The sequence below is a fragment of the Pteropus medius genome, unplaced genomic scaffold, assembly GCF_902729225.1.
Source record: "Pteropus medius unplaced genomic scaffold, Ma_sr-lr_union100, whole genome shotgun sequence".
NCBI classification, from domain to species: Eukaryota; Metazoa; Chordata; class Mammalia; order Chiroptera; family Pteropodidae; genus Pteropus; species Pteropus medius.
Window position 1 is genome coordinate 25738937 of NW_024349519.1, and position 26260 is coordinate 25765196.

General features: G+C 36.7%; 1 protein-coding gene across 7 annotated transcripts in view; it reads left to right on the forward strand.

Annotated features, from left to right (window-relative positions):
• The window catches only part of WWC2 (WW and C2 domain containing 2), a 170712-nt gene that overhangs the window by 86242 nt on the left and 58210 nt on the right, over window positions 1-26260 (forward strand). For all 7 annotated transcript variants that reach the window (XM_039882603.1, XM_039882606.1, XM_039882605.1 and 4 more), the window contains exons 3-5: window positions 3377-3580; window positions 4387-4463; window positions 25328-25407. In XM_039882603.1, the coding sequence (XP_039738537.1) occupies window positions 3377-3580; window positions 4387-4463; window positions 25328-25407 (361 nt within the window). The remainder of the gene's footprint in view (window positions 1-3376; window positions 3581-4386; window positions 4464-25327; window positions 25408-26260) is intronic.

Consider the following 26260-nt stretch of genomic DNA (forward strand, 5'->3'; position numbering starts at 1 on the left):
ACGCCTGAACATCGTTTCCCCTGGTGCATGTGGTAGATGGTCAGTAATTGTCTGTAGAAGTAACAAACAAGTAATAAATAAACATAGCAGTAGTCTTTAAAAAAGAAGATAAGAAAAGTTGCTCATATCCATTTCATTCATTCTTCCTGAGCACAGAAGAAAAAATAGAAATATGCATGATAGACAGAAATAATATTCCTCTGAAGAGTCTAATATTATCCCCCATGATAAGCTCTTGTAACTCACAGTGTGTTCTCTGTCTATAAAGTTTCACATCTATAAAACTGATGGAATGTAAATTCCTTGAGATACATGACATTTTAACAGTAAGTGCTATATTACTTCTTTCATATAGTAGATGACATGCAAATTATATTGCATTATAATACTATGATCTCCCAAGGCCACCAGGTATTAATAAAAAATACCACATTTGTATAATATTCTTTTTTCAGTGTTTACATTTAATAAATATTCTCCACAAATCTATTCGGCAAACATAGCTGATAGAGATGAAGCGCAGTCCTGCTTTACGAAGCCCCTGAGGTGCCTTTGGGAATGCACTTTTGTCCATTTTTGAGCTGTGCTGTATTTCACAAGTGTGACTGTTTCCTACCAAATCTCCCATAGTGCACAATATTTGAGTTAGTTTCTGTAATGTTTCTACTGATCCATCCAAAACAAACAATGATAGTTTTTTATTATTATTATTACACTTTATTCATTTAGGTGTCAGTCACTGTTACTTTCAGTGTTTTATGGCAGTTTAGCTGTTGACAGGTATTTTATTGAAAGTATGCCAATTCTCCAAAATGTAGGGAAATATGATTAGATAAACCCTCTAAAGAATATTGAGAGAGAACTGGGAGTAAAATCTTACTATAACTATTATAAGTTATAAATATTACAAGTTTTTCACATACATTTCAATTTATATTATTTCTTTATTCAGTTAATTTATTAGTTATATATCTCAGTATAACGAATTTCCCCCAAACTTAGTGGCTTAACATACATTTATAATCTTATGGTTTCTGTGGGTCACAAATCCAAGCAAGACTCAGCTGGATCCTCTGGCTCAAGGACTTTCACAGCTTTCTTCAAGGTGTTAGCAGGCTGCAGCCATCTCCAGCCATGACTGGTGAAGGATCTGTTGGTTGCTGGCCAGTGGCCCACCTTCCTCCACCGGCCCCGCTCCCCCCAGTTCCTTGCCACAGTGGGCCTCTCCGTAGGATGGCTTACAACATGACAGTTTGCTTCATTAGAGCAAAAAAAGCCCAGAGCCAGGGAGATAAGAGAGCAAAATCAAGATGGCAATTACAACCTTTTGTAGTCTAGTCTCAGGTGATGTCCCATCACTTAGTCTCTGTCGTGTTCATTAGAAATGAGTCACGAAGTCTAGCCCATATTCAAGAGTGTGAATACTAGGAGTGAGGATTGTTGCGGGTCATCCACAGTTATAAAAGCTTTTTAAAGACCATAAAGTTCTATTCATTAGAGGATAATTTAAGTACTTTGAGTCAGGTTGCATTCATATATATAAATATTACATGTTTAGACAGCCAGAGACCTGAATTATAATGAACATTTAAAATTGAGAAGGCTCCTATTGGCTGATCTCTGCCTATTCTCCATGGTCCCCACGTGGCCAGGCTGCCCGCACGGTGATGATGTCTTCGAAGATCCTTGACCAGAGGGGCTGTCCACCCAGGGCTGTCCCCTCCTGCATCTCTTCTTTAAACGTCTACTCTAACATATTTGTCCCACAATTACATGAGATATTCCTCTTTTGCATATTGAAATATTCACATCTTTTAAAAATTAGTTTTCAAAATACTACTTTAAAGAAAGTAGAGCGGTAGCAGTGTGTCTGGTGGACCCAGGCCACTTCATTAATCAGCCGGGGCCTCTGCTGGCCCTACGGTGGCCTTGGCTTCACAGCCTGAACAACTTTAGTTTAGCGTTATCCCTTATCCCTAGAAACCAGGTTGAACTTTTCCAGAACTAGCCTCTAGGGATTGTTGTAGTCACGTCAGATCACCTCATATCACTGTAGCCCTCGGGGCCAGCCAGACATACTGAGTTGGGGTTCTTTAAGATTGGGATTCACACACAAAGCATTCTGAAGACAGTCCATGCCACTAGACACTCCAGCAAATTAATAAATTAATTTTCCTGTCCTACTTGGTCAGGAATGGGTTCTCATAGTCATTCTCATATGACCCACCTGTTCTGATTGTACCTGGATTTAATTTTTAGAGGTGACTGAGTGACCACACAGGGCCACATGGGGAAGCCATGGGTCAGGTAGGTGGCAGAAGGAGTGCAAGAGGAAGCCTGGGCCAGAGTCTTTACTGTGGCATCCAAGGGAGGAGTTGGAGAGGCTCGGTAGGCAAGTTTGAGCAAGTGTAGGCTTGGATAGTTTGAATAACTTCACAGAGGAGGCAGTGTGCGGCCTGTGGCAGAGCACGGGTGTGCAGCCTCAGCTGCTCATTGGAATCACCTGAGGGGCTTTAAACCTACCGTTGCCTGGGTTCCACCTGCAGAAAATCTCATTGGGCTGAGAGTTTTTTTAGAGCTCTCTAGGTGGTTCTAACGTGCAGAAGTGCAGAACCAAGAACTGTGCCTTCAAGTATTCTCCTCAAACTAGGACCAGAGTTTTTTGTTTGTTTGTTTGTTTTTTAATTTCTAATCCACTATGGACTGATTGATACTTTTGTAAAACACAATAAAAACAAATTATTAGAAAAATCTTGGGGGGGCGGAAATACAAACTAATTCTTGATATTATTATTAGAGTTAACAGATATACAATAACTGTATAAAAATTTTAAAATACTCTTGATTTCTACACTTACTGTCATGGACACATAACAGAGTGCAGGCACAGGTGCTGGTCTGCAGACCAGACCTTGAGTAGGGCTGTAGAGGGCAACATGGCAAGGGTCCTGCATTCAGTGAGAGAGGAAGCATGTGCCATGGAAAGTGGATTGGGTTCGGATCATACAGGGCCTTGAATGCTGGCGTAAATAGCCTGGCTTTTCTTCTGTAGGTATTGGGGAGCCAGAGAATTCTTGAAAAAAGGGATCCGATAACAGCCATGGAAATTTACTTTGACAACATTGTGTGTGATGGATTCAAGTCATAGTAAATTGTTGACAAGACCTGAAGGGGGATGAGGACGAAGAGGGATTAGGTAAAATAAAACAAAAACTGTGTCAAATTTCTAGAGAAGTCACTTCACAAATACTAATAAACTACTTAGAAGATATAGGAATTAAAGATAGCGACTTTTTCTAACGCTTAGATAATCTTCCCCACCCCCAAGAAAAAGCAAAATTAAATTCTAAAAAAATAACCTTCTGTTTTTTTTCAGAAACCACACAGATTGAAGATCCAAGAAAACAATGGAGAGGGGAACAGGAGAAGATGCTCAAGGACTATCTCTCAGTGGCTCAGGATGCCCTCAGGACGCAGAAGGAGCTGTACCACGTGAAGGAGCAAAGACTGGCTTTGGCCCTGGATGAATATGTACGATTAAATGATGCCTATAAGGAGAAGTCAAGTTCTCACACAAGCTGTAAGTACAGTTTAACATGGGGACCAAACCGTAGATAACAGAAGGGCACTTGGATTTCAGTGGAGTTTCATTTTGGGTCCTGTTCCTTCCTCTGCCAGAAGAGTCCCTTAAAGCCATTGTGTGTGTGTGTGTTGGGGGAGAGGGGGCACACCACAGAGTTCTCGATAAAACCCCTGGACCCCGTTTCAGATCAGAGTTTCCTTATTTGGGGATTATGTATCCCTTCTGTTTTCTCTCTTCCCTCTGCCCGATTGTCTTTTATTTATTCATGAATTAATTTTTGCCTTGTCAGATCAAGGAAAATAATGTAGTCCTTTTTGCTATTCTTGCACTCTATTTGTTGTGGGGAGGAACTGAACTATTAGCCAAAGTGAAGTTTCTGTTGTCCACCTGAGTTGATTGACCTCTCTTTCTTCTCAAAAACCGATCATTTGGAGCAGGTCTTGTTTAAAGAAGCAGCTAAGATAAACTCAGAAGTTTTATTAAATTATAAGTTTCTGGATAATGCGAAGCTCTGATAAACTGTACCCGCAATAAGGTCCTCTAAGATTTTATAAATTGGTATAAAATCCAGAAGAAAATTAAGTATGCCAGAGTCTTTATGACATTTTCTTTCTTGAGTTTTTTAAAATATATAAAAGGTTTGAAGATTACTTTTTATATTTAGGTGTCTGATGAATGACAATAAAGGAATTGTAAAGTAAGTAAGTATCCACAGAAGCATGTAAATCTTGTTTTTAGAGTTTGTAAATTCTAAACTGAGAGCTAGTTATGTAACTATGTTTTTCATTTTTCTCTTTGAAAAGTGTTCTCAGGATCTTCATCTAGTACTAAATATGATCCTGATATTTTAAAAGCTGAGATCTCCACCACGCGATTAAGGGTAAGAATTTTTTATTGCGGTTTTACATTGAACATTTGCATAGACTCTGAAGTTGGGGATAGGGCTTTAGTGGTCACCTGCAATCTCCATTTAGTGTGGGATCCTCCTCCACTTATTCCTGATGGGTGGTGTTTCTCCCTTTGTTAGAACTTTTTCAATGATTGAGTTTGTTCTTGTTATTGAGACAAAGTGTGTTTCATTACTGGGTAGTTTTATTATTTGCATTTAATGTATTGAATCAAAATTTTTAAAATTTAATTTATTTTAATTAGTTTCAAGTATACAGTACATTGGTTAGGAATCTATATAGTTCATAAAATGATCCTCCCAATTGCTCCCTCCCTCCTCTGACCCTCCACCTAGCCAACATATTAATACTAATTGCATTCCCGTGCTCTCCATCCCTGTGACCATCCATCAGCTGCTAATTTGTACTTCTTTAACCCTTCACCCCATTCTCCCAGCCCCTAAGGCTCCCCTTCTGAAAATCACCAAATCATCCACTCTATTTGTGAGTCTGTTTTTTGATTAGTTTGTCCTTTTTACTCTTTAGATTCCACATATGAGTAAAATCATATAATGTTTATCTTTCTCTGTCTGACTTAAATACCTTCCAGGTCCATCAAAGCAATATCTTTTTCCATCCCCTTCCTTTTTATATGTAGGGGTCTTGTTTTCTTATCCATTCATCTACTTTATCTTTCAGTTGGAGCACTTAATTCTTTTCCATTTGAGGTGCTTATTGATAGGAATGTAGTTGTCACCATTCTTTATTCCTGTTTTTGATACATGGTTTTTCTTCTTAAAGAAGTCCCTTCAACCTTTCCTGTAATACTGGCTTGGTGGTGATAAATTCCTTTAGCTTATTTTTGTCTGGGAAGCTTTTTATCTGTCCTTCAACTCTAAATGATAGCTTGGCTGGATAAAGTATCCTTGGTTGTAGATCCCAGGTCTTCATCACGTCAAATATTTTGTGCCAAGTCCTTCTGTCCTGAATAGTTTCTTTTGAGAAATCAGCTGCCAGTCTTATGGGTGTTCCTTTATAGGTAACTATCTGTTTTTCTCTTGCCACTTTTAATATTCTTTCTTTGTATTTAAACTTTGGCATTTTAATTATGGTGTGTCTTGGTGTAGGCCTCTTTGGATCCCTGGTTTTTGGGGTCCTCTGAGCTTCCTGGGGTTTTATGTCCACTTCCTTCACCAGGTTAGGGAAGTTTTCCATCATTATTTCTTCAAACAGCTGTTCAACATCTTGATTTTCTTCAGGTATGCCGATCAGACGGATATTTGGACTCTTAATAGCGTCCCATGTGTTCCTTAAATTATTTTTATGGTCTTGGCATCTTTTTTTGTGCCATTCTGATTGAGCGTCTTTAGCTTTCCCTTGCTCTTCAGTATATTGATTATTTTGAGCTATACGTGCTTGGAAAACAGCAAATGCAGGGAGAGGTTTTCTCTGAGCTCCCCTTATCTGCCTAAGGACAGATCCTCCAAAAGGAACTAGTTGTCCTAAATCCCCTCATGAGGAGTTTCATCAGCCAGGGAATATTGACTCTTATTAAAGGAGAGGAGACTGGAAGTGAACCCCATACCCAGACAAACTTTGTCACAGTCACATCTTATGTCTGTTCTTCTATGGACCCATTCATCTTTCTCAAAAATCATTTACTCTTTCCTAAGAGGCCTACATTCCCCCTTTCCTATTAAGATGATATTTAAGCGTATGTTTAAGCCACCTTAGAGAATGATGCATTTTTTCCCTGAGTATCTCCATGTGTATGCATGAGGTATGCATGTTAATAAACTTCTATTTTCCTCTTCTTAAAAAAATGCTTTCTAACTTTTCCAACTTCTTTACGATTTCTCATATGACCGTGTTGCTTAATTTTTAAATAGTTTAGAATTTTATTATCTTTTATTACTGATTTCAGCTTAATTTCACTGTATTTTTCAATTCTTAAATTTCTCTTTGATTGTTTTTTGTTTCCGGTTACTTGCCCAAATTTCGACCATTGACATATAATTTTTAAATAAAATAATCACAGTTACTTTTTAAATTTCATGCCTTGATTTTGTAACATCTAGATTTCCTATATGTTGGAATCTTCAGTATGATCTGAAGAATGATTTTGATTTTTGGTCAATATTTGACTTCTTACAGCTGCTTACTTTTTTATTAAGAGCCATGTGTTATGTATGAAAAAGTATAAAGATAATTTGAGGTTTTGGATGATCTTGTCATCCTTCAGCGAGAATTTAGTTTTTAACTTCTTGTAGGGAGTTAGGCCAGGGGTAGGTAATTTAATTCAATCAGTGTTTGGGATCTGAAATCTGGATTTCATTCCTTTTGTAAGAGTGAGCCTATTTCCAGTTTACCCTTCCTCTTAGGGCAAAAGCTCTTCAGAATCCCAGCCAAACCCCTGTGCTGGTTCATGAGGCCCCCACATGCTTGATGGAGACTGCACTCCAGATTTCTCCCAAGCGGCTCAGCTTTATGGGACTGCCGGTTCGTATCTCAGGGCTCCCAGCCACTACATTCTCCCAACTTTTCATTGTCTGTTGCATATGCAAATGCCTCAAAAGGGAAAACAGTGCCCAGTCTGGATCATGACTATGGGCTTCCTTTATCTTTTGGGTCTTTAATACAAATTCTTGCTGCCTTGGTAGTTTGCCAGTGTTTTCAAATAGATGTTTTGTTTGTTTTTTTCTCATAACTTTTCTACTTGTTCTCAGAAAAAGAGTGTAAAAAATGTTTGTTTATACTTTGTGGAAGCTAAACCTCTCCTCAGTTTGGATTTCTGGGTTAAATTTCGGGAGGCGTTGATAGAAGCGTTCTGTGTCTTTTTACTATAAACATCTTCCTGTGCACCACAGACCCTGTACTCTTTCACTCCACCCATATTTCTCTGTACATTTCTCAAGAGTATCTTGTGATGGTTTGTCAAATGCCTCGTTGCCGTGTTTCTGTTCTATGTCCACATTTCTATGATCGACTAGGCTAGATACCCTATCTGAAAAGGGGAAATGAAGATATTTTGTCAAAACTTACTCTTAATAAACCTCAGGACTTACTTGAGCTGCGCGTTTCTCAGGAAGTTATTACTTGCCATTATTGTCCTTTGAAATTTTAACCATTTTTCACAGTACTTATCTTTGGAAGACACATTGTAAATCCCCCTTTAGGAAAGATGCAAACTAAGGAAGAGAATTAAAAACAAAAAATATATAGGCTAGCTCATACAAATAACCATGTAGAAGGAAATGGAGCCCCACCTCAATCCTGGGAAGATCCCAGGAGAGCCCACATGCTCACGCGCCCCAGATCTGGCTCCTAATGCAGCAGAATCTTAGATAAAGCTTATTTTATGCCAGATTTAACATACTCTTACTATCAGAAGCTTGTGTTTCATATATATTGTCACTGCGCGACCACAGAGAATACAGGAGTACCTTCCTCAAGAAGGTCCTTCCATCACTAAGAAGATATAAAACACTTTTAAATAATTAATTAAAAATCAGAAGTGACACTCTCTTCATCTCTTTTATTGGTGCTTGCTTAATACTTTCCGTCAATGTAAATGTCTTTTTAGAAATGCTCCCTTAGCAAATTGGCCCTCATTGCTATTGTGATGTTTTGAGCTGTGTCATGGTTTGAACACTGTGGGATAGATGGTGCACTCTCCCTGCTATTTTGTGCACATTTTGGCCAAGTACCACTTTCAGAATGCCCCGACCATTCAGAAGTGATTGAGTAACTTGGCAGAGTCTCATGGAATTTGATAAACTGGCCTTTCTTGGCTCGTCTACCCCATAAGAATCCCTGTGTGTACCAATAGTCCCTTTCACAAATTAATGCCATAGAAATAGTAACTCAGGAATGAACTAATTCTTTATCATTTTGGTGTCTTGGAGTACCTGCCAGCATTTTGGGTTATAGTAACAATTTTTTAGGCAGAGCCAAACGCTAACTTCATATTTCATTGTTTTGATGCAACAGTATTAGCAGGGGTCAAGTATTTGAGAACCATCTGTCTAAAACATCTGTTTTATATTATTTTATATTATGGTCATAGGTATTGATGATCATTGGGTTTCAGTTTCCTCCTTGGTCAAATGGAATAAAGATAACTTCTTGGCATCTTATTTCTAGTTGTTCGAAATAGTGAAATGAATAAATTAATGCTTTTTTTTATTAATATACCGTAACTTTTTAAGGTAATGTTTGGAGAGAAATATAAAATTTTTACCGCAAAATTTATTATTTATTCATAATAGAGACTTAAACCATAGTCATCTTGGAGTAGGGAATGGAATATCTCATACAAACTAAAACTTAAATTCAACTAATGTTTTTAAAAATATATATCCCAAATTACAAATAGTTGAGGTTTGATGAAAATTTGGTGGAGAAAATGTTCAGTGAATTTGATTAAGGTTTTTACTACTATTTTTTTTATTAAACCAAAATAAAGTATTAGAAGTGTAAAAGAATCCTCAGAAATACCAATGCATTTAAGAAATTTATTGAGCACCGTAGCATATCCTCTGATCCAACTTTTAATTTTGTAAAAAAAAGAGAGAGAAAGAGAGAACAAAGGCTCCTTTGGTTAAATTATTTGTACTCTACACACATGGCTGGTTAGTGTGCACTGTTATTAATAATAATGTACTATGGTCCCAAATATATTCACTCACACCTTGTTAGTATGAATTCACTTTGAATGAATTCACACCTTGTTAGTATGAATTCACTTTGAATTCACTTTGAATTAATTTGAATTCACTTTGACTTAGAAAAGTTATCTATAATCTGTAAACTTGGGCACAGATTTAAAAGAATGGCAGTTGAATTTAAGGTTTAGTTTATAACTGTGAATAGAGTTAACTCAAGTGTACATCAAATTAAGACACTTTAACCACTGATATAACTATCATACAAAAATCATAACAGTATGCTTCGAAAGAAAAGAAATATGCCTTCTGAGAATGTAAATTGCTACAAACAAGGTTTATCTCTTGACTAGACATGAGAGAGATGTTTTTACTTGCACTACATTTAAATCTTAGTTTACATCCCAAATTCTTTCAGCTGTGACTTACCTGATTTCAGGGTATTGAAGGAGATAAAGCAATACTAATGCGCAGCACCAAACCGTGCATTAGGTTTGGTTAATCTTCTTTTAGGATGTTTGGAACTGAATTTCTGTAGTGGTTGGTGTGGGTTAGAAAATAGTAAACCAGTCTTAGTGAATTTTGAATGAAATGAAGAATGATAATGACTCACAGTCACTAAAGAAAGGAGAGCAAGACTAAAAGAGAAAATGAGAGAGAGAGAGACTAGTGCAAGAACTGGTGTTGTCTCTATTACGATATGCTAGTAACTTGAAATAATTAAAATTCATAGCCCACTAGTGCTTTTTTTCAAAATGCATGCTCAGACCTTGAGTAGAGAAAACTATAACACTTTAATCACATTTATTGATTTCGTAATGTTTTGTTTCTTTCTAATGATTTTCATCTCCTTTCTGTCTTTGAAGGGGATCATACTGTAGACCAAATAATATATATATGCTTCAAAAGAAATTCTTCTACGACACTGTGTTGTTGGGGAGGGGATATTTAGTTTTTCCTCACCTAGATTAACTGTGATATCAATCTCTCTGGCTGTGACTTCTAGTTTTGTCCATCTTAATTCATAAACACCCTTAATGCTCATAGCATTTTACAAAATTAAATGCTTTGTACTTCTCCCATGAGAGACTATACAGTTTAAGCAGACAAGAATAGGAAAATAATGATTCATAAATGATCGATTTTAAATGATTCTATAAAGCCTGCAGAAGTCATTCTCTCATTTTTTTTAAACGGCTATATGAAACTGTATGAGGTAAAGATATTATAATGAATACATTCAAACTACACTTTCTAATATTTCAATACCTTTTCTTGACATATACTCAATAAATACATTGGCTTAATGTGTTCTCATTAAATTTTGGGAGAATCACTCTCCTGAGGCCATGACAATGAAGTCGTGAGAGATAAAAACATCTTTTTATACTACATACATTTTGCAATCTTCGGCATTTTCATGTACATATTTATTTCTAGAGTCGAAGGTGGTAGACATAGTACTACAGCTTCTACTTAGTCAAAGAACCAGAATCTGAGAGAGCTCCTTCAAGATATAGAGAAATAGAATTGTATGATTTGAGAATAGTCACTTGGATCCCAAATTTAGATACTGTGCCTATAGAGAGAGAAAAAAAGATTGATGAAATAGGTCCAACAGGGAGTCTGCCTAAAATTCAGATATTCTGCCTAATATTCATGTTGGAATCACATCGGTATCTTTTAAAATATTCACTACCTTCTGATTTTGCCTAGGAAGGATTAACTGTTATAGGAATTGTCCTTTAACAACAGACAATTAAAAAACTGGAGAAACTCTGTAAAACAACTGTTTTCAGACATTGGCTAACAGGCAGTAGAATACTAGTTTCTAACTGAAGGGAAATGGGAGGTGAGCCCTGAGATCGTACCATCTTCAGTGCAGGGCACAGGGCTCACCCATAATCCAGTGGCGTGCCTGAGTTGAAGAGACAGAAGACTAGAGTTCAGTGAAGTGGAAGCGTCTAGGATTTGTGGAGCATTTTGGAGAGGAAGGAGCTACAGTGAGAGAGAAAGAGAGCAAGAGCAAGTTCTGGAGATTTTTCACAGGATCTCCTCAAAGAAAACAGCAAGACAAACAGTTCTCAGAGCTTACACAGGGCTGCTAATAGTTCATGTTTCCACCATCCAGAATGGAGGGACCTCGTAAGACATGGAGCATTAGGTAGAGACCTCAGTAGTGGGGCCAAATTAATCCAAGACTAAAGGCTGCTTCAAACATACCCTAACAAAAATTAAAAGCGAACCTTGAATGGACCAAATTGATTTAAAATATTTAACTGAGTGCTACTAGAAAGTCCAGCATTCTTTAAGAGAATAACAATAAAATCCACCAACAACAATGTAAAATACACAGTGTCCAGCAGCCTGTCAAAAACTTCCATGCATGTTGGGAATGGGAGAAGTGGGGAAAAGCAGAAAGAAGGAACTACCAAGGGATAGTGGGAAGCTTTGGGGCAATGATGATACGTTCATCATCTTGATTCTGTTGGTGGTTTCATGGGTATAACATGTCAGCACTTATCAAAGTATATAGTTTAAACATATTTATTTCATTAAAAGCCAGTTATACATCAAGGGCCAAATAGTAAAAGCCAGTTATACATTAAAAATTATCAGGCATTCAAAGAGCAAGAAAATATGACTTGTAACAAAAAGAAGAAATGACAGCTATGACTTAATTAGCAAACATGTTAAAACATACTACATATATGCTTAAGAATGTACAGGAAAACATGGTGAAGAGAGAGAAAATAAAAATGTAAAAGAAGATCAAAATGGAACCTTTACAGATTAAAAATACAATATCAGAAATGAAAAATGCACTGGATGAGAATAGCCTAGATGTTGAATAAAAATCAGTGAATTCGAAGACGTAGGAATAGAAACTATGCAAAATAAATTACACAGATGATAAAAATACTGAGAAAAATTTAACAGCACATCAGTGTCCTATGGTATAGTCTTAAAGGGTCTAATGTATGTGTTAGAGTCCCCAAAACAAGAGCAAGGAGATGGAAATCACAAAAAATATTTGAAGAAATTAAAATTATAAATCTGTAAGTACAGGAAGATATTCCAAATCAGAATAAAAACAAAGAAGATTCATCAGAGTATATCATAATTAAATTGCTGGTAATCAGTGATAAAGAGAAAATATTAAAAGCAGGCATAAAAATTAGACACATTACATACAGAGGAATAAAGATAATAATTACAACGGACTTCTCATGAGAAACCATGCAAGCTCTACAGGACAATGGACTGATATCTTCAGAGTACTAAAAGAAAAATGTCAACGTAGATTGTTATACCTAGTGAAAATTTCTTTCAAAATTGAAAGCAAAAGCACACAACCCAATTCAAAAATGGGGAGGGACTACGATAGACATTTCTCCAAAAAAGATATACAAATTACCAACAAGCATATGAAAAGATGACAAACATTACTAGTCATTAAGAGAATGCAAATCAAAACCGCAATGAGATATACCCATTAGGGTGACTGTTATTAAAAAAAAAAAGAGTGGGAGGGAAGGAAGGAAGGAGAGAGAGAGAGAGAGAGCGCGCGAGCGAGCGAGCAGGAAGGAAGGGAGACAAGCAGAAAATATTCCCTATGCTGTACTTTACACTCCTGTGACTATTTTGTAACTGACAATTATTACAAATTTTTTAAATGAAGGCAAAATAAAGAATTTTTCCAACAAACAAATGCTGTGAAAATTGATTGCCTGCAGAACTGTAATATATTAAATGTTAAAGGGACTTTCTTCAGACAGATAGAAATGATACTGCATGGAAATTTGGATCTTTATAAAATAATGAAAAATGTAGGTGATAGCAAATAAGTGTGTAAATAGATAATTTCTTAATAATTTAAAATCTCTTTAAATATAATTGCTTATTTAAATCAGAATAAAAATATGTTGTGAGGTTTATAAAATATTTAGAAGTAAAATTTGGGATATCAGAAAGGATAGGAAAATGGAAGGATATTGTCATAAGGCAAACACCCTACTCACAAAGGGATATAATATCATTTGTAGGTAGACTGTATATTTGATAAACTAGAGCAAGAGTGGCCAGATTTTTTCTATAAAGGGCCAAATAGTAACTATTTTAAGTTTCGAAGCTATGGTGAGCAGAATTCTAAGATATTCTCCAGGATCACCCACTTCCCCACCTTCCCCAGTGTACGCACCCTGCATAACCTCTAGGCTGAATATGATGGATTTTACTCCTGTGATTGAGTTCTTCTGTATGGCACAGCTAACTTAGAGATGGAGAGATCATCTTGGTGGGCTGAAGGTATCACATGAGCCATTTAAAAGCAGAGTATTTCTCTGGCTGATTGTAGAGGAGGAAGTAAGATGTTCGAAATAAAGAAGCTTTCGTGCACCATTTCTATACTAACGATGGAGAAAGCCACACAGAAAGGACCTAAGTGACCTTTGCTCTTAGCCAGCCAGGAAGCCAAATCGTTTTCCTACCTAGAGCCACAACAGTTGAATTTTGCCAACAACAAGAATGTAGTTGACAGTGGATTCCCCCCAGAGCCTCCACATGAGAACTCAGCCTGGCTGACACCTCCATTTCAGTTTTGTGATACCTTGAGGAGAGAACCCAGCCAGTCCTTGTGAGCTATTAAATGAATGTAATTTTAAGCTGCTAATTTTGTGATAATTTATTCAGCAACACAAAACTGATGTAGCAGGCCACATACAGTCTCCGTCAGATTTTTTCTTTTCATTTTTTGGGGGGAACATCATCAGAAACATGAAAACTGTTCTTAACTCATGATCCATGAAAAATTAGGCCACAAGCTTGATTTGATCCACAAGCTGTCATTTGCTGATCCCTGCCCTAGAGTAACCACTAAGAAAATGCAGGGGTATTACCAATAGTGGAGATAAAATAGAATCATTAAAAAAAAAAAAAAAAAAAAGTTAATCCAAAAAGAGGTAGGAATAGAGATAGAAAGGATAAAAGAATATGTGACAGTTAGGAAACAAATATAAAAATAGTAGATTTAAACCCGATTATATCCATAATTACATTAAGTGTAAAAGGTCTAAATGCTTCAATTAAAAGGCAGAAATTATCAGAATAGTTAAAATAAGAACCAACTCTGTGATGGTTACATCAGATCTATTTTAAATATAAAGACACAGGTTGAAAATTAAGGGAATAAAAAATATATACCTTGAAAATACAAATGGCAAAGAAAGTTGCAGTTGCCACATTAATATCAAGTAAACTTTAGAACAAGGATATTATTATTAGGGATTTTCTGTTAACAAATAACTCAGTTCATCATGGGACATAATGATGTATACACATAACCCTAAAGATATAAATACATAATGACAGAGCTTCAAATACCTGAAGTAAATACCAGTAGCATTGAAAGGAGAAGTTCAAATTTACAATTACAGTCAGATGTATCAACACTCCTCTCTCGGTAACTGATAGAATATACAGATAAAATCAGCACAGTTGTTGAATTGCAAACAATATCATCAACCAACCTGATCAAATTAACATTTGCAGATCATGCTATCTAAAGACGGCAAAGTACATATTATTTTCAAGTGCACCTGCAATATTCACAAAGGAGATCTTAAATGAGGCTATGCTGAGTCCTATGGCAACTTACTGATTTATTTTAATTGTGGAGATCTAGCATTGACTTTCCATATTTTTATCTATTATTTGTATCTCAGGGTAGTATATTTCATAAATGTTTCATATAATTTTTCTCAGTGACATTTTTTTCCTTCCTATTGTTAACCAAAGTTTGGACTTTTTAAACAATGTTGTATTCAACATTGTTTCTAATGACAGTTCACTTATTAGACATCACAAATGTTTCTAACAGCATCTGGGATTCTTTTTTCCTCTATTCTTTAGTAAAGTCAAAAACAATTTTTTTTTGTCATCAATCCTGTGACTATCTGGAGCTAATTTCTCATTTTTCTTAAAGGTGAGGGTTTTTAGTGATGTGGAAGCAGCAGTGAAGAGAATGCTTTCCAGAAGGAGCATTTTGACAGTTGCCCTTTATTGGCTTGCTCAGGAGCTCCCAGCAAGACAATAGAGATCATGGTAAATGGAAGATATTCAGTAGTAAAATGTCATTTTGCTCGTTATGGCGTTAATGTTGCCAGGTTCACTTTTAGGGCAAACTTATGAAACCTGCCTGTCTTGGAAAGATCTTGTGGATCTTTCCAAGGTCCACAGGTTTCTGGAATTTACCTTTCCTTCGTTGTCATCTTCTTTCTTTTGCTAAAATGAAATTTATTACAGTAGGATTGTAGGAAATGATAAGAAGCTCTGTGATTTACAGTTTTACTTATCACACTTAATCATGGCATCTCCTGATTTTCAGAAATAACATTAAAATCACTTTAAGATATCAGCTGCTTTACTGTAGTCAGTGTAGAAAGAAGGAAATGTGCAGAAGTCATGGCTCTCTTGTCTCCAGTTTGGTCCTCTGGGTTTTGAGATTTGATTACATAGATATAGGCCTGTACAGTGAGATGATTGGCTATGGCCAGTAGGTAAAGAGAAAAAAAACACAGGTTCTAGGGCTTGTGGGGATATTCAGATCTTCAGTTTGAGTGGGATATAGGAATAATAAAGTTTCTAACGTAAAATAAAGGCTGTAGACTTTATTTCAGTCATTTTGCTACAATTCTACATTGTCTTTCATCTTCTATGTATTATCATGCCATTAATAACCAAAACTTTTATAATCATAGCTCTAAAAAAATTCTCCTTGGTTCTAGACTGCTCTCTGCTGCTCAATAGGAATGAAACCTTCAGCAGATTACTTATTCTCTTTAGGTCCGAGATTCCTCACCTATTAAATAAAAATTAAACTGTATCTATCTAAGAGAAGAGTTGTGAGGATTGAAATAGCTATTTAGGCGAGTGGATTAAGCATGGCAGCGTGAGAGACGTCCCCAGATCTCTCTCCTTGAAACAACAATAAGCTGAACACCTGAAACACAACAAAAAATACCCAAACTGCACACCAGGATGTCTGAGTGCGGGATCTGCGCATAAGAGCTACTACAGGTCAGAACCCCGAGTGTCAGGCGGTGGACTGGGAGAAACAAAGAAGCTGCCTCTTGCAATCTTAGCTCCCTGTAGAAGGAGGGAGGAGGGAGAAGGAGCAGAGAGTTCCCTGAACAGCCCTGCTTTAGAGAGCTGTGAGCTCCACGCAGCCAGCGTCAGTGCCCAATCATCAGGGCAGAAGGCAGAGAAACAGGGATGGCAGAAAAGCGGGAATGGCAGAGAAACAACGGTTGGTTTTTACCAGCCACGGTTGCAAAACTGAGGCTGAGCTGCAGCCTCCAACCCCCAACCCAGAGAGCCCCTCCCCCAATACCCTCTGAGACAGGACGCCATAGAGCCCCAGGGGAATCTGAGCAAATGCTACCAGAACTGTCTGTCACTAACACTGGCGGGAACTGAGACTGAGGGTAGCGAGGATGATTAAACATCCATAAGGAGGAAAAAAAAACATTATTAAGACTTTATATAAAGCAGAGATCCAAGAGGCTTAGACGCCACCTACTGGAAACCAAGAGAAAAACACCTTATTTGCAACAGGTTGGGACCATTATATAATAAATCGTCTTTCTGGGGAAAAAAAAGCAGAACATACTTCCATTAATGCCCAGAGGAGAAGTAGTCCATTAAACACTATGAACAACCAAGGTGACAAGGCATCTCAGGAAAAAAAAAAAGAGAAAAGTCTCCAGAAAATAAGCTTACAGACATAGAAATATGTGACTTAAATGACAGAGAATTCAGGATGATACTTCTGAAAAAACTCAGTGAGATCCGGAACAAATCATATCAACAATTTCAGGAACTGAAAAAATAACTAGTTGAGTAGAATGAGTTCTTTAGCAAGGAGATTGAACCCCTCAAAAAGAACCGAATAGACCTTCTGGAGAGAAAGAACACACTGCAAGAGTTGAAAAATCAAATAACAAGCTTGGGAAATAGAGTCGACCAAATGGAGAAAAGGATCAGCGATATTGAAGACAGAAATCTAGAAATAAATCAGAAGGAAGAAGAGAGAAACCAAAGACTGAAAAATAATGAAAGAGAAATACAAGAACTAGCTGATACTGTCAGAAGAGGAAACATAATGGGCATTCTCGAAGGGGAGGAGAAGGAGCAGGGATTAGAAAGCATTTTCAGACAAATAGTTGCCAAAAATTTCCCAAATCTAAGGCATGAGCTGGAGCTTGGAATTCCAGAAGTCAATAGAACACTCAATTATCTCAACCCAGAAAGGCCTTCACCAAGACACAAAGTATTAAAATTATCAAAAATCAACAACAAAGAGAATTCTCAGGGCAGCCAGGGAAAAGAAGACGGTAACCTACTAGATTATCGTCGGACTTCTCAGCACAAACCCTACAAGCAAGAAAGGAGTGGAATCAAATATTCAAACTATTGAATGAAAGCAACTACCAGCCTAGAATAATGTATCCAGCTAAGCCCTCCTTTAGATATGAAGGAAAAATAAAGATTTTCCAGACATACAAAAATTGAGGGAATTCTCCACTACGAGGCCTGCACTACAGAAAATACCGAAAGAGGTCAGCTCACCTAAAACAAAATGACCAAAAAAAAAAAAAAAAACATAATTAAGAGTAAGGTGACTAGCAGGCTGATAAAAGCAGAGGAGTACGACCCTTACTATAAACAAGGCATTATACGCTTAAAATAAGAAGAGATTTGCTATAGCAAGATAGTAATGAACACTCAGCATACATAGGGACAAAATGAGACAACAAAGATTGAAAAGGGGAGGATTCAAAGATCCAGATTTGCAAAGGGGAATGGAGATAAGGCACACGCATATTTGTAATGGTAACCATAGGCCAAAGATTTAGAACTGAAGTATATAACATAAAACAAGAAGGACCAGAAGCAAAACCCACAAAAGCCAACCAAAATAAAGAAAACAGAACACAAGGACAAGGAAGCAATGGAAACACTGAGGTACCAGAAATCAAAAGATAAAATGGCTATAAGAAACCTCATATTTCAGTAATCACCCTAAATGTAAATGGATTGAACTCATCAATAAAAAGACACAGATTGCAGATTGGATCAGAAAACAAAACCCAACCATATACTGCCTCCAGGAGACACATCTCAGTTCCAAAGACAAATATAGACTCAAAGTGAGAGGGTGGAAAATGATGTTTCAGGCAATTGGCATTCAGAGAAAAGCAGGAGTAGCAGTACTAATATCAGATTAAATAGACTTTAAAATAAAAAAAGGTAAAGATACTGAGGGACACTTCATAATGATAAAGGAAATCATGCACCAAGAAGACATAATACTTATTAATATCTGTGCTTTCAATCAGAAAGCCCCAAAATATGTAAAACAATTACTAACAGAACTAAATGGAGGAACAGAACAAAACACTATCGTAGTAGGAGACCTAAATACCCCACTGTCGGATATGGACAGATCATCCAAACAGAAAATCAATAAGGAAATAACATCTTTAAATGACACATTAGACCAACTGGACATAATTGACATTTACAGAGCCTTCCATCCCCAAACAGATGCTTATATATTCTCCTCTAGTGCACATGGAACACTCTCAAAGATTGACCGCATACTGGGACACAGAGATAGCCTCAACAAATATAAGAGGGTTGAAATCATACCAACCGTATTCTCTGATCATAACGCTTTGAAACTAGAGATCACCTATATAAAAAAAGTGGAAAGAACCACAGATAATATGGAGATTAAACAACATACTATTGAAGAATAACTGGGTCAGAAAAGAAATAAAAAGAGAGATCAAGAGATACATAGAAACAAATGATAAAGATAGTACAACATATCAAAACTTTTCAGACATGGCAAAAGCAGTCATAAGAGAAAGGCCTACCTCCAAAAACAAGAACAAGCCCAAATAAACAACCTAATGCTTCATATTAAAAAACTAGAAAAGAAAGAACAAATGAAGACTAAAGTCAGCAGAAGAAAAGAAATAATCAAAATTAGAACAGAAATAAATGAAATTGAAAACAAAAAACCAACAGAAAAAGTAAATGCAACGAAGAGCTAGTTCTTTGAGAAGATTAATAAAATTGACAAACCTCTGGCTAGACTCACTAAAGAAAAAAGAGAAAGGACACAAATAAACAAAATCAGGGATGAAAGAGGGGAAATTACGACTGACATCGCAGAAATACAAAGGATCATACAAGAATACTATGAAAAAGTATGTAACACCAAATTTAATAACCTAGAAGAAATGGATCAGTACTTAGGAAAATACAGCCTTTCCCAGACTGAATCAAGAACTGGAAAATTTAAGTGGACCGATCAGCAGTATGGAAATTGAAACAGTCATCAAAAACCTACCAAAAAGTAAAAGTCCAGGACCAGATGGCTTCACCAGTGACTTCTACCAAACATTCAAAGAAGATTTAATACCTATTCTCTTCAAAATCTTCCAAAAAAATCAAAGATGAGGCAATACTTCCCAACTCATTTTATGAGGCCAATATTACCTTGATACAAAAACCTGGTCAAGATAACACACACAAAAAAACTACAGACCAATAACTCTCATGAACACAGATGCAAAAATCCTGAATAAGATACTAGCGAACCAAATACCGCAATATATTAAAAAGATTATACACCACGATCAAGTGGGCTTCATCCCAGGGGCACAGGGATGGTTCAACATATGTAAATCAATTAATGTGATACACCACATAAACAAATTAAAAAATAAGAATCATATGATCATATCAATAGATGCAGAAAAAGCCTTTGACAAGATACAGCACCCATTTATGATCAAAACACTTAACAAAATCAGTATAGAAGGAAAGTACCTTAACATAAGAAAGGCCATATATGTTAAGCCCTCAGCCAACATTATACTTAATGGTGAAAAACTAAAAACCTTCCCTCTAAGATCAGGAACAAGGCAAGGTTGTCCACTATCACCACTGTTATTCAATATAACATTGTAGGTCCTAGTAAGTGCAATCAGACAAGAGAAAGATATAAAAGGCATCCAAATAGGAAACAAAGAAGTTAAATTGTCTCTATTTGTGAATGACATGATTCTCTATATAGAAAACCTTAAAGACTCCACACAAACACTACTAGAAACAAGCAAATGCAGTAAAGTCTCTGGATACAAAATCAATGTTCGAAAATCCATAGCGTTCCAATACTCATAACAAAATGTCAGAAAAAAAAGAAGTGGAAAAAACAATTCCTTTTGCTATTACAACAACAAAAAAAGTAAAATATCTAGGGATAAATCTAACAAAACATGTGAAGGACCTTATAATGAAAACTATATAACCTTATTAAATAAAATCAAAGAAGATTCAAAGAAATGTAAAGATATTTCGTGTTCTTAGATTGGAGGAATCAACATAGTTAAAATCACCTTATTACCTAAAGCATTATACAGATTTAATGTAATCCCCATCAAAACCCCATTGACATTTCTTAAAGAAATAGAACAAAAAATCATCAGATTTGTATGGAAGCACAAAAAAACCCAAATTGCCAAAGCCATCCTGAAAAAAAAACGAGGCTGGAGGCATCACTCTTCCCAAATTCAAATTATACTACAAAGCGACAGTAATCAAAACGGCATGATATTGGCAGAAAAATAGACATACAGACAAGTGGAACAGAATCGGGAATCCAGAAATAAACCCATATTTATATGGGCAAATAATTTTCGACAAAAATGCCAAAAACATACATTGGAGAAAAGAAAGCCTCTTCAATAAGTGATGCTGGGAAAACTGGAAAGCCACCTGCAAAAGAATGAAACTAGACTGTTGTCTATCAGCACACACCAAAATCAACTCAAAATGGATTAAGGACCTAAATATAAGACCTGAAACAATAAAAAACATAGAAGAAAAAAATAAGAATTAAACTCAAGGACCTTGGACTTAAAGAGGATTTTATGAATTTGACCTCAAAGGCAAGAGAAGTAAGAGCAAAATAAATAAATGGGACTACATCAAACTAAAAAGCTTCTGCTCAGCAAAAGAAACTATCAACAAGGTAAAGAGACAACCATCGGAGTGGGAAAATATATTTGCAAGCAACACCTCCAATAAGGGCCTAATATCCAAAATATACAAAGAACTCATATGACTCAATAACAACAAAAAAAACCAAACAATCCAATCAAAAAATAGGCAGAGGACCTGAACAGACACTTCTCCCTAGAGGACATACAAATGGCCAACAAATATATGAAAAGATGCTCAACATTGCTAGCTATTAGGGAAATGTAAATCAAAACCACAATGAGATGCTATCTCTCACCTGTTAGAATGGCTATAATCAACAGGACAAGTATTAACAAATGTTGGAGAGGATGTGGAGAAATAGGAACCCTCATACACTGCTGGTAGGACTGCAAATCAGTGTAGCCACTATGGAAAGCGGTATGGAGGTTCCTCAGAAAACTAAGAATTGACCTACCATATGATCCAGCAATCCCTTTACTGGGTATTTACCCCAAAGACTTGAAAACTCATATTCAAAAAGATATTTGCACACCAAGGTTCGTAGCAGCATTATTCACAGTGGCCAGGACATGGAAGCAACTGAATTTCCTACAATAGATTATTGGCTACAGAAGTTGTGGTACATATATATAATGGAATATTACTCAGCCATAAGAAGAGGTAAAATACTGCCATATGCAACTACTTGGATGGTATCACATATGTGAGATATAAACCTAAAAGCAACAAATGAACAGGACAAATAAACAGAGACTCATGGACATGAGTGGTTACCAGAAGGGAGGGGGGAGGGGGAAAATAAAATGTTAAAATGTTAAAAAAATTATGTATATATAGTATGAAAAAAATAAACTGGCATTAAAAAAAAATAGCTATTTATATGTAGCACAATATCTGGAGTACATAAAGTGCTCCTGAATTTTAGCTCATTATTGCTTCCTAGTAGAGTCCACATTGTGGTAAATTTGCAAGTCAGCATTAATTTAATCCTTTAGCTGGGATCTAAGGACATTTGTTTTTACATTCTGTGTCCTACATTTCAGGATGGGTAGGAGAATGGAAGCGTAGAAGTAGTGATCCTCTAATAGCTAACAGTGTCAAATGGTTCTCCAAGAAGAAAGGCTGTTGAAATAATTAAGACCATAGTTTTAACACCAGGAGCAATTAGAAATAATGTCTAGTTGGAAATAATATTTTTTTTCATTTGTCAATATAATAGAATCAGACTTTTTTATACCTAACAAAATAGAATGCAATATTGATATTCCAGAGCTGAGAATCATTCAGCTAATCCACTAAGCAGAACCTCTAAAATAAAAACAGTAGCTTACAACTAACTTTAGGTAAAGTAAATAATGCGGAAGAAAACAAAACAAAGGTTAGCTTTCTCTATAACTATCACTCAACATACAATAAAATGTCACATCACTTAAAGAGAGGAGGTCTGAATTGTCAAATGTTAATTTTAGATTTTAATTAATTTCTGAAAAAAATTGGTGTGTCATCACAGCCCAAATGATTTTAAGTAGAATGTTATTTGTTGTCAGTGAGATATACTAATTATTTTAATTCATTTCTAAGTAGGCTATCACTATTTTTTTTATCAACTGTGTTTTCAAAGGTAAAGACAGGTTTCAGCCCAGCTGTTTGAGTTGCTATTGATTTTTGGATTAACTATTGTTGTTTTAAAATAAAATGTTATAATCTTTTTTGGTAAAATGCTCTTGGGAGTACCGTCAGAAGTAAAAGTACATCTGAAATGAGCTATTGATTACTGATGGCTCTTTGACATGATAACAGTCTAATGCTAAAACTGAAATGTCTTCACCATACACTGTGAATGAGGTCAGCCCTTATCCCCAGCCCTTTCCTCCTTAGGATTCCATCGTTTATACTTCTTTGTAGTTATCAATCTGGCCTTGCAGGACAATTATTTGTATTTTCTTTCCCTAATAAAATACAAATGCTGTAAGGCACAAACTGGCAAACACTCAGATAAATTATTAAATATTTACTATATCCACAGTATTGTGCCTTATACAGCACTTGTCCTTGTCATTTTATTACTCATAGTGCCTGGATTTCCTCTTGACTCTTTTTCTCTTACATTCCATGACGCTCTATTTTTTGCCTCTAACTTTTCTTGCTGCTATTTCATGGTGTATTTTGCCTCTTCCTTTAGTAGATTTCTGAATATGAAGATGGCCAAGGTGTGTTTCTGAACTCTCTCCTCTTTTCGATACTCACGTGCTCTGAGTGATCCCATTTATTCTCATTCATTTAAAATATCGTCTTTATGTCAATGACTCTGAATTTAGTATCTCTCTTACAGACACGTCTTCTAAACATCAGAGTCTACATATTCCAATTGCCTTTGAAGTTTCGTTGGTATCAGCAAAATATCTTAAAGAAAATCCTGATCTTTCCCCCCAAATCTGGTCCCACTCTTTAGGAAAGCACCAGCATGCGCCCAATTGGCAAGCCAAGCTCTGCGAAGTGATCTTTGGTACATATTTTCCCTTATCCTCCCTCCACATTGAATCCTTCATCAAGTCCCGTTGATTCTACCTCCAAAATAGCATCTTCCTCTGGGCCCTCCTCTCTATAGCCCTGCTTTTATGCCAACTCACAGTACAGGTACCTCTTTTGGCCACTCTGGTGCAATCACCAGAGTCATCACAGTGGTCTTTTAAAATCTTAAAGCAGATCACACTTTGAAAATCCCTCCTTGATTCTTATGTTCTTAAGATAAGATTTAGAAATCCTCAACATGGCTTCAGACTCCATATAATCAGGCCTTCTTTTCTAGTTCCTATCTCATGCTACATACCACCTCTGTAATCCAGCGACAATAGCATTTTTTCAAATCCCAGAGATTTGATGAGTTTCCCCCTGCCACAGATTAGGGTTTTGAGAACCCCCCTTTCTACCAAGTGAAGTCCCACTAATCCCGTCAGTTTAACATCATTTCCTCAGACAGGCTTTATCCAACCCCCTTTTATATCTTGAAGTATCCTGAACTTTTCCTTTATCTCACCTATGGTAATTGGCAAGCTTTATTTCATTCGATGATTATTTGCTCAATATCTGGCTCCCCATTGTTCAAAAAAAAACTACTGAGGGCAAAGATCATGTCTGTTTTGTTCACACTTCAGACCCAGGACCTGCCACATAGTGGAAAGTCAATAAATATTTGTGGAATGTGTAAAATAAATAGGAAATAAATGTTCAAAAGCACATTGAAATACCATATAATAGAATGTGCTTAAAATTTCAGGCTATAACTTAACACACAGAAATAAGTTTCTGATAGCCATGTGAAGAACCCTAGTTTGTGACTAAACCAAGCGTTAGCTGTTCTTCTGACCTATCGAATTTTAGTATTGTTATTACCAAAGAATATATTTGGCAATAGGAAAAAAATATTTTTTATCAGTTTGACATTAGATATTCATTGATCACCTACTGTTTGCGTGGTATTGTTCTAGAAGTTTGGAATATAGCTGGTGTGATGCAGCTTACTTTCCCATGGGAGACAGACAGTAAACAAGTACACAGAAAATTTCAGCTCTTGAAAAATACTATGAACAAATAAAACAGAGTAATGACATGGGTAGGGTGGTTAGAGAAGTCCTATTCGAAAAGTAACATGTGAGCTGAGACCTGAGTGACAAGGAATTGAGTATAGAAGACCGGAGGGAGAAGTCTTCTGGCACATGCAGAAGCACTGAGGCACTGAGACATCTTTGAGAAGCAGAGTTGTGCTCGGTGGTCCTGACGCCTAGCAAAGGAAGGATGAGTACAAGCTTCTAGAGTCACAGATATCTTGGCTTAAAGTCTGACTCTCCCTTTACTTGCTATTTATTACAAAATGGGCATAACAGACATGTTGCTAAATAAAATGAGGGTAAATATTAGTAATAATGTACATCAGTGATAATTTAAACATAATTTATCTATCCTTCATTTAATTTATGTCAGGGAGAGACTAGTAAAGTGAATGTTCAACCAAGGGCTGTGTTTATGCGTTTAATAGTTTACTAATGGATTATATTTTAAAACAGTGTTGCTAATTATTTACAAACATTCATATTTACATTGATTTCTCACAAAAGGTTAAAAAGCTGAAGAGGGAACTCTCGCAGATGAAGCAAGAATTGCTCTATAAAGAACAAGGCTTTGAAACATTGCAACAGTGAGTATAAAAATGCCGAAATTGATTTTAGAGTAATTCAAAGCCCACTAACTAATACAAAGAAAATAGAAGTTCAGATTAAATAAGAGATTTCTCAAAGAAACATAAAGTAAAAATCTCAAAGTTCTGAACCAAAAACCTAAAAAGCAATCAACCAACAAACAAAAAGCTTGGGAAAATCTATATACATTGAAAAGGTCCGAAGTTTTTATTAATCGTTGGAAATCCAAAGAAACCAAAGTGAAAAACTTTACTTTGTCTCCTGGGCACCTGCCAGCTGCTCCAAGATCAAAGGGTGTGTGAGGCTGAGACTGGGCACAGAAGTGCCTCTCCATGCTCTTCCCCAGGGCGGCACTGAATGCACCTCCTCTTGCTGCCCTAGGCATGGGCTGGAGGTGTCCCTCAGCCTCTGTCAGCCCCAGCCATGACCCAGAGTTGAACCGAGACTGATCTCAGAGGGTGAGTTGGGATTGTCAGCAGAGAAGCTTGAGTGAGTCCCTCACTTCCAGGTGCCTTCTGTCCTTCCCAGTTCTATGCTGAAGTCTCATAGGCCGTTGGCATAGCTCTGGCTGGGCCAGGTTAAATGAAGGTGTAGATGACAGAGGGTTGCAGGATCTGGAAACCCCTACCCCACTGCCAGTCCCTGGAAGTCGCTGTACTCCCCACTAAGAGGCCTGGCCTAACTAAACCCTGACAGGCTCACCAAGACTCCCCACCTCTCACAGTCCCCACCCCCAGGGGCGCTGATGCAAGGGAGGAAGCCGATGGTTTTCACAGATACATGACCAGAAGGCGGTATCCTTTGAAAGGACTTCAACTGCTTTTGACTTCCCTCCTCTGTGATGCAGGGCTC